The 15,008-nt window shown below is 37.4% G+C and overlaps 1 protein-coding gene across 2 annotated transcripts in view; it reads left to right on the forward strand.

The window, feature by feature from the left end:
- The window catches only part of SBF2 (SET binding factor 2), a 483,232-nt gene that overhangs the window by 378,103 nt on the left and 90,121 nt on the right, over positions 1-15,008 (forward strand). For both annotated transcript variants that reach the window (XM_029956586.1, XM_029956585.1), the window contains exon 18: positions 14,710-14,880. In XM_029956586.1, the coding sequence (XP_029812446.1) occupies positions 14,710-14,880 (171 nt within the window). The remainder of the gene's footprint in view (positions 1-14,709; positions 14,881-15,008) is intronic.

A 15,008-nucleotide genomic window follows, 5' to 3' on the forward strand; every position in this document is an offset into this window, starting at 1 on the left:
AAATGAAGTTAGCACAGTACACCATAACCCTAGCTTTGCTTCCATAATGTACCTTCTAAATGACCAGACAGTGGTAAATGACTATAGCTACCATTCATGACTGAGCCTATTTTTTTTTTATTGTGGTAAAACATACATAACACAAAATTTACCATCCTGACCACTTTTAAGTATACAGTCCAGTATACTTGCTGTGCCATTGTCACCATACATCCCCAGAACTCTTTTCAAGTTGTAAAACTGAAACTCTGTATCTATTAAATAATAATTCCCCATTCTTCTTCCCCCAGCCCCTGGTGACCACCATTATACTTTTTCTCTTTACGGTTTTGACGACGTTTAAGTAATACCTCATGTCAGTGGAATCATACAGTATTTATCTTTCTGTAACTGGCTTATTTCACTAGTCATAGTGTCCTTAAAGTTTAGCCATGTTACCGCATATTGCAGAATTTCCTTCCTTTTTAAGATTGAGTAGTATTCCATTAGTATGTGTATATCACATCTTGCTTATCGATTTATCAGTCGATGGATACTTGTGTTTCTTCCACAGTTTAGCTATTACAAATAATGCAGCTATGAACATGGGTATGCAAAGCTTTTTTGATGTCGTGTCCCGGCCCGGCTGCTCTGGCCCGCGGGGCGGTGAGTCCTCGTAGGTTCTTTTCCTGAGGGAGGGAGAGAAAAAGGGGCGACGGGAGAGGGAGACACAGAGAGTAAAGACACAACTCACGGTTTCCAATCAGGCGAAAGAGAGAGTTTATTGAGAAAAGTGTTCCTTATAAAGGTTTCAAGGCGGGAAAACAAGGCAGCTGGCCCAGGTCAGTTGCTAGGAAACAGGGTCAAGGGATTAAGACTGGAGTAAAAGGGGAACCAGATCAAAGTGTTCTAGCACAGCGCCTGAGGGACTGAAGCTACCCTGCCTGCAGGCGGTTGATCTTTGGTCTTTTGGCTTCTCTGACAGGGAGTGGCGCTCCCCTGCCTATTTTGCAACTCCCTTCAGGGAGTGACAAATCCCGCTAGCAAATGGCCAAGCAGCTGAGATCTTTGCTGCTCCCCACATTTTGAGACTCTGCTTTCAATTCTTTTGAAGTAGAAGTGTTAGATCATATGGTAATTCTTTTCCTAAGCTTTTGAGGAACCACAATATTGTTCTCCACAGTAGCTATACTGTTTTACACTCCCACCAGCAATGCACAAGGCTTCCTCTTCTTTACATCCTCACCAGCACTTGTCATTTTCTGGGGAAGGGGGTCCAGTTTTATTGATAAATAATTCACATACTTCACTGTATCAGTTTAAGATATATAGCATGATATTTTTGTTTATGCATTTTTTAAATTTATTTTTTTAATGGAAGGATAGTTGAATAGATGTTACATTAGTGTCACATGTACAACACAGTGATTCAGCGTGTCTGTACATTATGCTGTGTGCACCACAAGTGTAGGTACCATCTGTCACCAAAAACACTGTTACAATACCACTGACTATATTTCTTATGCTGTATCTTTTATCCCCATGAGTTATTCTTACTCCCATTCACCTTCACTCATTTTACCCTATTTTCTGGGTTTTTTATAGTACCTATCCTAATGGGTATGAGGTGGTATTTCATTATAGTTTTGATTTGCATTTGTCTTATGATTAGTGAGGCATCTTTTCATATGCTTATTAGCCATTTGTTTATCTTCTGTGAAGAAATGTCCACTCAAGTCCTTTGTCCATTTTTGAATCAGGGTGGGGTTTGTTATTTTTGAGTTGTAAAAGTTCTCTATTTATTCTGAATATTAATCAGGTATACTATTCATAATTTATAATAATAAATTAATATTTGTAATTTTATGAGAGTATGGTTATCATATATGATTTATAAATACTTTCTCCGATTTTTACTCTGCAAATAGTATCTTTTGGTACACAAAATTCTTATTATTCTTTTTAAGTTTGTTCACTTTGAGAAAGAGAGCATGAGCAGGGGAGAGCCAGAGAGAGAGGGAGAGAGAGAAAAATCTCAAGCAGGTTGCACACTGTTGGCATGGAGCCAACACGGGGCTCGAACACATGAACCATGAGATCATGACCTGAGCCGAAACCAGGAGCCAGACACTTAACTGATGGAGCCACCAGGCACCCCTTTTGATGCAAGAAAATTTTAATTTTCATGAAGTACAATTTTTTATTTTGTTCTGCCTTTAGTATCATATCCAAGAAGTCATTGCCAAATCCAGTTTCCTAATCTCTTTATACGTACGAATCCCTCCACTTTAGATCTTAGTGGCACACTATAAAAATTGCTTTATAGTGATTGATTCAAATCACTGAAAATATACCCCAAGTCCTAGAAAGGTAGTTTTCCCTTAATCTCTGATAATGTGGAGTCCAAGAAGTATGAGCTGTTTTCAGAGTGGCTAACCTCTTATTTTTATCCAGGAACAATACTCATTTTCATCAATGGATAAATAAAGGTTACTTTAGAACATATGCTATTTGGGGTAAACATATAGCCTCTTTGTATTTTTCACTTCGTCTCTGGAATCTGCCAAGCCAAAAGAGCCTGGGCGTTGGAACCATAAGTTAATGCCTCTTCCACCCTCACTCATTATACCATTGCCTTATTTCAAATTTGCAACTGTCCCACTTGCTGGCTATAATGTATTATCCTTTTAATATATGCTAGATTTGATTTGCTAAAATTGTGTTTAGAATTTTTGTATCTATATTCATGCAGCATATTGATATAATTTTGTAATGTCTTCTGGCTTTGTAATCAGAGATAACACACTCATAGAATGAGTTGAGGGGCATTCAGTCTTCTTGAATTAATTTGAAGAGTTTGTGTTGAATTGGTATAGGTTCCTTCTTAAATGTTTGAGAGAGGTTTTAGTGGACCAATGTGTGTTGGGGCCTTTCTTTGTGAGAAGACTTTTTACTACTTTAAATATCTCTAATAGATAGGGGCCTCCTCAAGTTATGTTTCCTCTTGAGTGAGGTTTGGTAGTATATATCTTAAGAAGTCTGTCCATTTCATTTAAGTAGTCAATATTATTGACATGAAGTTGTTCATGATATTTCTTTATGATTTTTTTAAATATCTGTAGAATCTTTAGTAATGTTACTTATGACATTGGTACGTTTGACTATTTCTAGTAAGTCTGACTAAAAGTTTATTAATTTTATGAATCTCAAACAACCAGCTTTTGGTTTTAGTGGTATTTTTTATTTTTCTATTTTCTGTTTCACTGATGATTGCTGTAAGCTTAATTCCCTTCTTTTGCTTGCTTTCACTTTAATTTGCCTTTTTTTTCCCTAATTTTTCTGAGTATAAGCTAAAGTCATTGATTTGAGACTATTCTTCTTTTCTAACACAGGCATTTAGTGCTATAAATCTTCCCCCAAAGAAATGGGTTAGTGCCACCCACGAATTCTGATGTTTTCACTTTAATTTAGTACAGAGTACTTCCTGATTTCCCCCTTTTCTCTTCTTTGATCCATGAATTATTTAGTTTCCAAATTTGGAGATTTTTCTAGCTTGCCTTCTGTATTGATTTTTTTTTAATTTTTTTCTGTCTTTTATTTATTTTTGAGAGACAGAGAGAGAGAGAGAGAGAGAGAGAGAGAGCACAAGCAGGGGAGGGTCAGAGAGAGAGAGGGAGACACAGCATCCGAAGCAGGCTCCAGGCTCTGAGCTAGCTCTCAGCACAGAGCCCAACGTGGGGCTCGAACCCACGAACCATGAGATCATGACCTGAGCTGAAGCCGGATGCTTAACCAACTGAGCCACCCAGGTGCCCTTTGATTTTTTTTTTTTAATTTAAATTCAAGTTAGTTAACATGCAGTGTAGTATTGGTTTGGGGAGCAGAATCCAGTGATTTATCACTTACATCTGACACCCAACAATTGCCCTCCTTAGTGCCCGTCATGCAGCTAGCCCTCCCCTTACCTTCCCTCTAACAACCCCGTTTGTTCTCTATATTTAAGATCTGTCTTTTATGATGGGCCTCCCTCTGATTTTATCTTATTTTTCCTTCCTTTCCTTCTATGTTCATCTATTATGTTTCTTAAATTCCACATATGAGTGAAATCATATATTTGTCTTTCTCTCCCTGATTTATTTCACTTAGCATAATACAGTTCTAATTTAATTCCATTTTGGTCAGAGAATATATTTTGTATGATTTGAATCCCTTTAAAAAGATATACATGTATATTTTAGTTTTTTATTTTATTTAAATCCAAGTTAGTTAACATAGAGTGTAATAATTATTTCAGGAATAGAATTTGGTGATTCATCACTTACATATAGCATCCAGTACTCATCCCAACAAGTGCCATCCTTCAGACTTATTTTATCACCCATAATGCAAGTTTTCTTAGTAAATGTTTTGTATGCACTTGAAAAGCATGGATATTTTGCTATTGTGCTATTTAAAAATCAGGTTAAGTTGATAATAGAGCCTTCCTGATTTTTTGCTTAAATTTCTAGTTTTTAGAGAGATTAAAATCTCCAACTATAGTTGTGTATTTACTTCTCCTTGAATTTCTATCAGATTTCATTCATGTACCCTAAGGCTTTCTTACTCAATACATAAGTACTTTGGCTTTTATGTCTTCTTGATTAATTAATCCTTTACTATTAGAAATTATCATTATGTGCACTAATATTCTTTACTCTGAAACCTAAATCATCTTCTATTAACATAGCCACTCCAGTTTTCTTTTGACTAATGTCAGCATACCATATCATTTTTGTCTTTTTGAAAGTAAACTTGTATTTTAGAGTATGTGTACATTTACCAAAAGTTGCAAAGATAACAGATAGTTTCTGCACATCCTCATCCAGCTTCTCTTGTCAGCAACCTTTTTCTAATGTCTTATTGAGATATAATTCACATGCCATATACAATTCATCCATTTAAACTATACAATTCAGTGGTTTTTACATACTTTTCTTCCATCAAAATCAATTTTTAAAAATTTTTTTATTTTAGTATAGTTGACACAGTGTTATTAGTTTCAGGTGTATACCACAATCCATTTTAAAACACGTTCATTACCACAAAAAGAAACACCATAGCCATTAGTTGTCACTACCCATTCCACCATGCCCTGATCCTTGTGCTCTCACTAATCTACTTTGTGCCTCTGTGGATTTGCCTGTTCTGGACATTTCATCATATGAATGAAATTTTACAACATGTTATCTTTTATGACTGGCTTCTTTCACTTAGCATAATGTTATCAAGTTTCATCCATGGTATAGCATATATCAGTATCTTGTAGTTTTTCTTGCCACATAATATTACATAGCAAGTATGTACCATATTTTATCATTTGATGACTATTTGAGTTGTTTTCATTTTTTATTAACATATCATTCATATACAATAAAATTCACTTTTCTGAAGTGTGAAGGGGGCTTTTCCTTCTCTAAGTAGTATGGAGTTTCACCTTATTGCTTCTTCAGAATTTGCTACTGCTTATAAATCCACCTAATGACTTCTAAAATTTTATTAACCTCACTGATCTCTTGTTGTCTTTTTTTTTCCATTCTCTTTGCTCTTGTATGTTTTGCCATTTTTTTCTTTTGTTGTCATTTCAAAGGGGTTTGAGGAACAGACTATTCAGTCTGCCACACTTTTTTTTTTTTTTAAGTTTTGAGAGAAAGAGAAAGACAGAGACAGAGACAGAGCATGAGTCCAAGAATGAGGAGCAGGGGAGAGAGGGAGACCCAGAACACAAAGCAGGCTCCAGGCACTGAGCTGTCAGAACAGAGGCTGATGTAGGGCTGGAACCCATGAACTGTGAGATTGTGACCTGACCAGAAGTCAGACACTTAAGGGATTGAGCCACCCAGGCTCCCCTAATCTGCCATATTCAATAAAAAGATGATTTCAAATTATTTTTGAAGAAGGAAAATAAATTGTCAAAATTCTACTACTTTTACTTCATTTTCATTTTGCCTTCTTCCTCCCACTCTTTGTGCATATCCATAGCATATTTGGCTTATGGATATAATCATAGCATATTTGGCTGATTTTCTTTTTTTTTTTAATATTTTTTAATGTTTATTTTTGAGAGAAAGAGCACAAGTGGAAGGGGAGCAGAGAAAGAGGGAGACACAGAATCTGAAGCAGGCTCCAGGCTCTGAGCTGTCAGCACAGAGCCCGACATGGGACTGGAACCCATGAGCCAGGAGATCATGACCTGAGCCGAAGTCAGATGCCACCCAGGCGCCCCTGGCTGATTTTCTTAAATGTAACATAAGTACTTTATTCATATGCACCTCACCATATAGCTGCTTTAATGGCAAGATAATATTCTTTTGTGTTAATAATGTTCCATCATTTACCTAACCTTTCTTCTCCATCATTAGACCTTAAAACTGGTAACTTTGGAGGGATGTAGCTATTAAAGATAATGCTATAATAAACATTTTTGGGGCATTTGCAGGTACACATAGTGAGATCTGTGGCTTACCAAATTCCTCAATTTCCTGTGCCCATGGATGCTTTTCTTCTTCAGTTTGTTTTGTAGTTACACCGCAGAAAAAACACCTTGATGTGTATCTCCTTGCTTCTTTGCTGACCATGTTCTCCCAATCAGGCCCTTAATCTTCCAGGTTTACAGTGCTCTTATAAACAACATTGTTAGGTGCATCAGTCATTACATGTGGAGTTCTTATTTCTCCATATAGATTATAAGCACTTTGTAGACAGAGGTCCCATAGTGCTTGGTATTAAGTTAATGAAAAGCACAAGCTTACAGTAAACACTTATGGATAGATTTTTTTGGTTTGTTCCTAAACAGGTTTAAGAATAGTTAAAATGTTTTAAAATCCACGAGTTCAGGGGTGCCTGGGGGGCTCAGTCGGTTAAGTGTCTGACTCCTGATTTTAGCTCAGGTCATGATCTCACAGTACATGGGTTCAAGTCCAGCATCAGACTCCATGCTGACAGTGTGGAACCTGTGTGGGATTCTCTCTCTCACCCTCTCTGTCTCTCTGTCCTTCCCATGCTCACTTTCTCTCTCAAAATAAATAAAATTTTTAAAAATCCATGAGTTCATAAAAATATGAATAAAAAAAGAAAAACTGGTCAACTGTGATGGATGCTAGAAAATAATGCATTGTTTTTAAAACTGATAAATGAAGGGATAATATCTTGTATTTATCCAGTGCAAATGATATGTTCAGATCACCAAACAATTGATGAGGGGGAAGTTTCTCTTTATAGAAATACTCTAATAAATGAGGAAATAATGCTAGAATGAGAATATCACTATCTGATTATTCCTAGACCATAAACAACCATTAACATCACAAAAGAGACAACCATATATAATAATACCATCCATATATAGGAATACTTGCCAAACAGTGAAGCCTGAATCCAATCAAATCTCTAGATCCAACTGCCAGTTTTCAGGAAATACAGAGGACAAAAGATTATGTCATACGACACCCCTGGGATGTAGTCAACAACCACCAGACTAATGGACACTTGTGGATAAGTGATCCAGTTTCTTCAACAAATAGATTGCAAGTGAGAAGGAAATAAGGGAGAGAGGGGCACCTGGGTGGCTCAGTCAGCGAAGCATCCAACTCTTGATTTCAGCTCAGGTGCTGATCTCACAGTCATGGAATCGAGCCCCACATCAGGCTCTGCACTGAGAATGGAGCCTGCTTACATTTTTCTCTCTCCCCCCTCGTCCCTCTCCCCTGCTAGCATTTTCTCTCTCTCTCTCTCTCTCTCTCTCTCTCTCAAAGCAAACAACACCAAAAAAAAAAACCCAGAAAAAAGAGAGATAGGTGGTAGACGAACCTATAGATTAAAACTTAACTCAGAGATATAAACTAATAGTAACATATGGGCCATATTTGGTTCCTTCCTGAATCAAACAAACTAATTGTGAAAAAAAAGAAAACCTTTTAACATTTATAAGGTAATAAAAATTTCAAAAACTGACTAGCTGTTTGATGTTAATTATTTTTTTAATAGTGCATTTGCAAAAGATCTGCATGAAATAATTTCTCACAGGAAAAATAGCCAATATATCAATAACCCAAAAAAGTTTATTTGTACAGAAAAAGAGTGGGAATTAATTATCATATTTCTTAGGCCCCTCTCAAGTATTTGGTACTGAAACCAATCATCAAAGTTGACACTTGACGTATGTGATAATGTTTATACACTATCATTTAACATAGCAAAAAGTTGAAAACAATACAAATGCCCATTAGCAGGAGCAAGGAAATGCTATATATTCATGTAATGAAATTCCATTCAGTAGTTAAATTGTGCAGTAATTAAGAAACCAGATTCTGGGTTTGAAACTGGAAAGAAGCTGCCTAGGTTTACATCCATCTCTAGTTCCAGCACTTCCTGATAGTTTTCTCTTGGACAAGATACTTAACTCCTCTCTGCCTCAGTTCTATCACCTTAAAACGGGTAAAAATGTCAGTGAATCGTAAGGTTGCATAAGGACTAAGTAAGTTGATAAGTATACAGAGTGAAAGATCAGTATAGATAAGTTTTAATAATTATTATTATATATTATTATCACCTGAATAAGTCTAACATCATAATATGTGAAAAAACAAACTGCAGAAGAAAAAACAATATGCTACTATTTATATAAAGTTTAAAAACCTGGGGATGCCTGGGTGGCTCAGTCGGTTAAGCATCTGACTTCGGCTCAAGTCGTGATCTCACAGCTGATGAGTTCAAGCCCCAATTTGGACTCTGTGCTGACAGCTTAGAGCCTGGATCCTACTTTGGATTCAGTCTGTCTCTGTCTCTGTCTCTGTCTCTCTGTCTCTCTGTCTCTCTCTCTCTGCCCCTCCCCCACTTGTGCTTACTCTCCCAAAAATAAATAAACTCAAATAAAAATAGAAATAAAGTTTAAAAACCTGCCAAAAAAAGGGAAGGAGGTGATTTGGATCTTGTATTTTTAAGAATGCCACAAAGGAAAAAAATTGATTTGACATATGATCTCTTAATATTTACTAAGCAACCTAATACAAAGATTCATTAGAAGGATAAGTGGTTAGGGGCATCTGAGTTGCCCAGTCATTTAAGCATCCAGCTCTTGATTTTGGCTTAGGTCCTGATTTTAGTATTCTTGGGATTCTCTCTCTGCCCCTCCCCAGTGTTTGTGTGTACATGATCACATGCACACTCTCTTTCAAAATAAATAAATAAGGATACCTGTGGTTAAGCATCTGACTTCAGCTCCAGTCATGATCTCATGGCTCATGAGTTCGAGCCTCACACATTAGCTTGCAGAGAGAAGCCTGTTTGGGATTCTCCCTGCCCCTCCCCAGCTTGTGTGTGCATGCTCACGCGCACGCTCTCTTTCAGAATAAATAGGGACACCTGGGTGGCTATCAGTTAAGCATCTGACTTCAGCTCAGGTCATGATCTCATGGCTCCTGAGTTGGAGCCTCACACAATCAGCTTGGAGTCTGGAGTCTGGAGCCTGTTTGGGATTCTCTCTCTCTGCCCCTCTCCAGCTTGTGTGTGCATGCTCACACGCACACTCTCTTTTTCAAAATAAATAAATAGGGACCCCTGGGTAGCTGTCAGTTAAGCATCTGACTTTACCTCATGTCATCTCAAAGCTCATGAGTTCGAGCCCCACATGTCAGCTCGGAGCCTGACACATGTCAGATTCTGTGTTTCCCACTCTCTTTCTGTCCCTCCCCTGCTTGTACTCTGTTTCTCTCCCTCTCTCTCCCTCTCTCTCAAAAATAAATATTTTAAAAAACAAATAAGCATTTTTTTAAAAACAGGATAAATGTTTAAAGACTTCAACCCTGTTGTTCCAACTACTGGAATTGGCACATCAAGTGAATATACTGGTGAATGAATTTACTTCTTGTGCAGAAATTGTGTGCCTGGATCTTCTAAGTAATCCAGAAGAGGTTTAGACCATTATGGAACTGAAGTTACTTGAAATCTTAGAGTATCAGGTAGTAGAACAGAAAAAAATTATAGTAGATTTTTAACTATTTGGATTATATACCATTGTGTAAATTGCACTGACTAATGCACACAGTATCCTATATACTCATTATTTATAAACCACTCTCTTTCTGCCCCTCCTTAATTGTATGTTTACAAAGAGATCGTTGTGTTTTTCTCACATAGTTTATTTTTTTAAATATTTTATTTATTATTGAGACAAAGAGAAACAGAGCATGAGTGGGGAAGGGGCAGAGAGAGAGGAAGACACAGAATCTGAAGCAGGCTCCAGGCTCTGAGCTAGCTGTCAGCACAGAGCCCGACACGGGGCTCTAACTCACCAGCTGTGAGATCATGACCTGAGTTGAAGTCGGACACTTAACCAACTGAGCCACTCAAGTGCCCCTTTCTTACGTAGTTTAATTAAATATTGCATAAGTCAATGAAATACAAATTGTACACTTTGAGAAGCATCAATAAGATATAAAATGAAACCTACGATATAAGCCTGGTCAGGCCAATATAGAATCATAAAAGGACTGGTTGGCACCGTCCCCAAACTGTGCAATGAAGTATACTTATATTCCAGTATCAGAGGTAGTTTGAAAATACCCAGCAACTTAAACAATGAATCTTTGTGTTCTACATTATTCTTTAAGACCATTACATATTTATGGAATCAGTCCTACCAGCTAGCTTTTTTTCCTGAAGCCTGGTTTCCCTCTGAGCCCCCTAACTGAGTCCTTAGGCCTGGAGAACAAGCAGGTCTAGCCAGACAGATCTTAGACCAGCCCCTCATACTGATATCTTAACCTTTCCCTTGACCAACTCATCTCTGAGATGATTTGTGTCCATTTATTTGGATTTGAATCTGGCCTGCTGGTTGGTGAGCCTCGGAATTTTATTCTCCATACCCTGTCCCATGCTGAGTTTCCTTTGAATGCTTTGTGGAAAATGAATGGCATCATTTATTTAATTTAGTACCTTCAGGGCTATTGTTTTTTTTTTTCAGATAAGGAAGGAAATCAACATATTCTTAAACATCTCGTTAAATTCCAAGGCAAAATATCATTTGTTTCTTTAGGACAGAATAATAAAAAATATTAGGAAATGTACAATAAATATTGTTGTCAAAATTGAAGGGAAAGAGAGATGTCATTTGACAACAGCGTTCCCTACCATGACCACCACTACCACCATTACACCCTCAGTGTGGATTGAGTCTCAATTCTGTACAAACCAAAGGCCATGAAGTTGGTATATGGGCCAGTTTGAGAAACTGTTTTAGGAAAGTTTTCTCTTCAAAGAAGTGATTAGCATCAGGAGATAGTTTCATAGATTGGTGCTTATTTTCTTTGTTTATAACTACTACTGTCATAGAATATAGTGAGTTGGAAACTCTAAACAATCTCATTATATCCTTCTCTAGATAATTATAATATAGTTTTGTGGAATATCTTAATTTTTATATCTTACAGAAATGATACTGAACAGTAGAAAACCGTATTTCTCATCCCATCTCTTCTACTCCTCTTGCTGTATGACCTTGAGGAAATCCATATTTTTTGTACTGTCTTGCAAATACACAGTGAAAACATGCAGTATTCACCTTACCACCCAAGACCAGCTAGACTACAAAGCTCCATATTTGTGATTCCTACCTAAAGCCCTGATGGAATGTAGGCAGAATAAGGTGCTGCTGCCCTCTGCTGGTCCTCAGCACACACCTGCCCATCAGTGCATTGCCCTGTCCATCCTAACAGTGAGGGACACAATGCCCCTTGCCTGTGGTTGGGAAAACATTGCAGAAAACCACAAAGAAAGGAGGCAGGTTTCATATTAGGAAAAATAATAATACTTGAAGTATTGGGGAATTAATGCTTTATTATGCATATATCAGATGCCACAGCCGTGTGTGACTGACATGCCACCAAAAAGTATCCCATAATCACTTCACCCTGCTAGTTTCTCACCTAGTAAACAAGTTATGGGTTCTAACACTTTAAACCACTGTCACTCTGTTTTACACCATTTTTCTGTCTTGGAATATATACAGGCCACTTTTGTTTAGAAGATTTAGGAGAAATTTTGCATATTTAGTTTATGAATAAGTAGGGAGATAATAATTGATATGCGCCAAGGAAAGTGAATATGCAGCATCAGTAAGAAAAATGCTGGAAAAGAAAGGCGGGGCTTCATTATACTCTGAGATCCCTAGGGAGCTCTGTCGAGTTGTAATAAGAGATCCAAAATTAATAATAGCTTTTTTGGTGTGTTGATGACCCTGAAAGTACTTTATGTGAGAAACTGATAAGGATTTGCTAAGAGCTCTGTTTTTCTGAGCTCATCTATATTAATTTCAGAACTCCAAAATTTAAAAATTTTAAGAGTTGCTGTTTATTACCTTGCATTTATAAGAAATGGTGCTGCTTCTGACTATATTTACAGGAAAGGCAACTGAGAATTATGCTTTTATCTTGTTTGAATTTCATGCCTTTAAAATCCTTTTTTTTATGCTTATTTATTTTTGAGACAGAGAGAGAGCATGAGCCAGAGAGAGGCAGAGAGAGAGGGAGACACAGAATCCAAAGCAGGTTCCAGGCTTGAGCTGTCAGCACAGACCCTGACATGGGACTGGAACTCACAAACTCTGAGATCATGACCTGAGGCAAAGTCAGACGCTTAACTGACTGAACCATCCAGGCGTCTCTAAAATCCCTTACAAAATGGATGTTTGTGCACTACTACTGAGATCATTGTTAGTCCTTAGAGTGCTGTGGAGCAAACTGTGGAGCAAAAAAAAAGTTCAACCTGCATCCCAAGTATCTACAAACAGCATACATGAGGATTCACATTGTCTGTGGCTTCTGTTTGCATACTTGCAGAACCGCACACATTTTGCCCATGATTCCCCATTGGTAGATGGTAACTGTGTTTTAAAGGAGTTATATAGGCATTATGAAGATCAACAGTGATCCTTATGCAGCATCCCCTCGGAAAACTCTTGATTTTCTTTTTACAGCCACTCTCAACTTATAGCCACCTGATTAGAAGTTATAGTCCATCACCTCAGCAGCAGTACATAGTCCTATCTCGAAAGGGATTTACACATGTGATGCAGAAATAAATAGACTCTCATAGGCAAAATCGCAGCCATCCCACTACGTTTCGTGCCTGGTGCCTGCCTATTCCAGTTCTAGGTTTAGTCTGCTCTAGACCAAGAAGGAAATTAGCATGTATTGAGAATATCATTTTTACCAGGTATCTTATTTATGTTATACATCCTTAAGAATGAACCAACTTTTGCTACATAACTGTTATATATATAACCTTAATAGTAATTTTAAATGTCCAACATTCCAAGAGAAGTCAGCTTATTAAATTGCTTTAAAAGAAAACATGTTATCAGAAACCTTAGTTCTACTCACTGAAAACAGATGACCTCAATTCCAAAAAATAAAATGGACAAAAAAATGGTCTATTGAGAACATTACCTGCTGTTTGCTGAGAAATTATGGGTTAAAAAAAGTTTTGAAACATCTTTAACTGTTAGAGATGAAAGCCAGTGGCTATGGAAAGATGATTTAAATCATTAACTGGAACTGTAATATGAATCATATGTGAAAGTAAAAATACAATGTTAATTAAAATCATATCAGACCCTCCAAGGCAGAATACTGCTTTGGGAAACAAAATCCTGAAGTGCAGGAAAAAACACAGCAGTGCTAATTAGTATTTAGCTTATTGTATGATGTTTTTTGCAAGACAGTGTGGTATACAAAAAAGAGCAGGGGCTTTGGAACCAAACAAACTTTCGACTTGAAAACCGGTTTTACTACATATGTAATTTGTTATTTTATTTGGCTTTAGGCAATCACTTAAACCTCCCTGAACTTCTGTTTCCTCTTCTTTAAATTGGCAATAGTAAGGTGCATCTTATATTTAGTATGAAGTGAGATATGTAAATATTTATGAAGTACCTCAAGTGCCTGCAGAGTTAGTTTTCCTTCCTTCTATTGTAAGTCACAGAGTAAGGTTTACTCTTACTTTGAAGCCCAGCAGGAAGTCTTGGAAAGGAAGGTTTGGTTTGAGATTACCCTCCTATGACTGGTCTTGGTTACTAGATAATGACCTTGAAGTGCAGGACATTCTGCTAGGGAGTGTGTGAGGCAGGCAGGAGTCTCGGTGATGAGGTAATGGGCTAGAGTGGCCAGTAGGGAGGGTGTCATTCTTCTTGAGTCCCAAATGCATGATATGCCCTCATTCTGTGTGTAAGGCCACTCTGCAAGCTTACTCATATTTTAATTACTGCCCCCTCAAATGTACTCTAAAACCAAGTAGAAAAAAATTTAAATTATCTGAAGCTTTATGTTTAGGTAATGATGGATTTCATTTGCATATCCTAATTGTAATAAGAGCTGCCAACTCCAAAATGCCAGATACTTTTCATACATTCTCTAATTTGTATAACTTTGATTTCTAGCTGTTGCTAAAATGTCTGTGAAGTGACTGAGACCCTAAAGGATTTGATAGCAAGCCCAAAGTTGCCAGTTAAAAATTAAAATGTTTAAAAAAAGAAAAAAGAAAAATGAATAAGTTGCTGATTGCTAAGCTTGTACTGCCGTAAGGTATTGTTTAGGTAAACCCTTTGATAACATCCATGATCAACCGTGACCCCTGTAACTTTCTAAACCATCATGACTTTGTCAGCCCTGTCATGATATGTATTGTGTGTTGTTACAGAAACTAGCCCCTGGAGTCAGCCAGTTTGCTTACACCTGTGTGCAGGACCACCCCATTTGGACGAATCAGCAATTTTGGGAGACAACCTTCTACAATGCAGTGCAGGAACAGGTTCGCTTTCTGTATCTCTCAGCCAAGGAAGACAATCATGCCACGTATCTGAAGCAAAAGGTAAGAGAAGAAAGGTACAGTGTGGGACTGGGATCCTGGCTTCAAGGAAAGCTTATTCAGATGTTCCCAGGACAAAAGGAAACCCAGCCACTTTCTACCAGTGTGTTTCAGTTTCATGTTAGGGAGTC

Source organism: Suricata suricatta, chromosome 11, assembly GCF_006229205.1.
Source record: "Suricata suricatta isolate VVHF042 chromosome 11, meerkat_22Aug2017_6uvM2_HiC, whole genome shotgun sequence".
NCBI lineage: Eukaryota > Metazoa > Chordata > Mammalia > Carnivora > Herpestidae > Suricata > Suricata suricatta.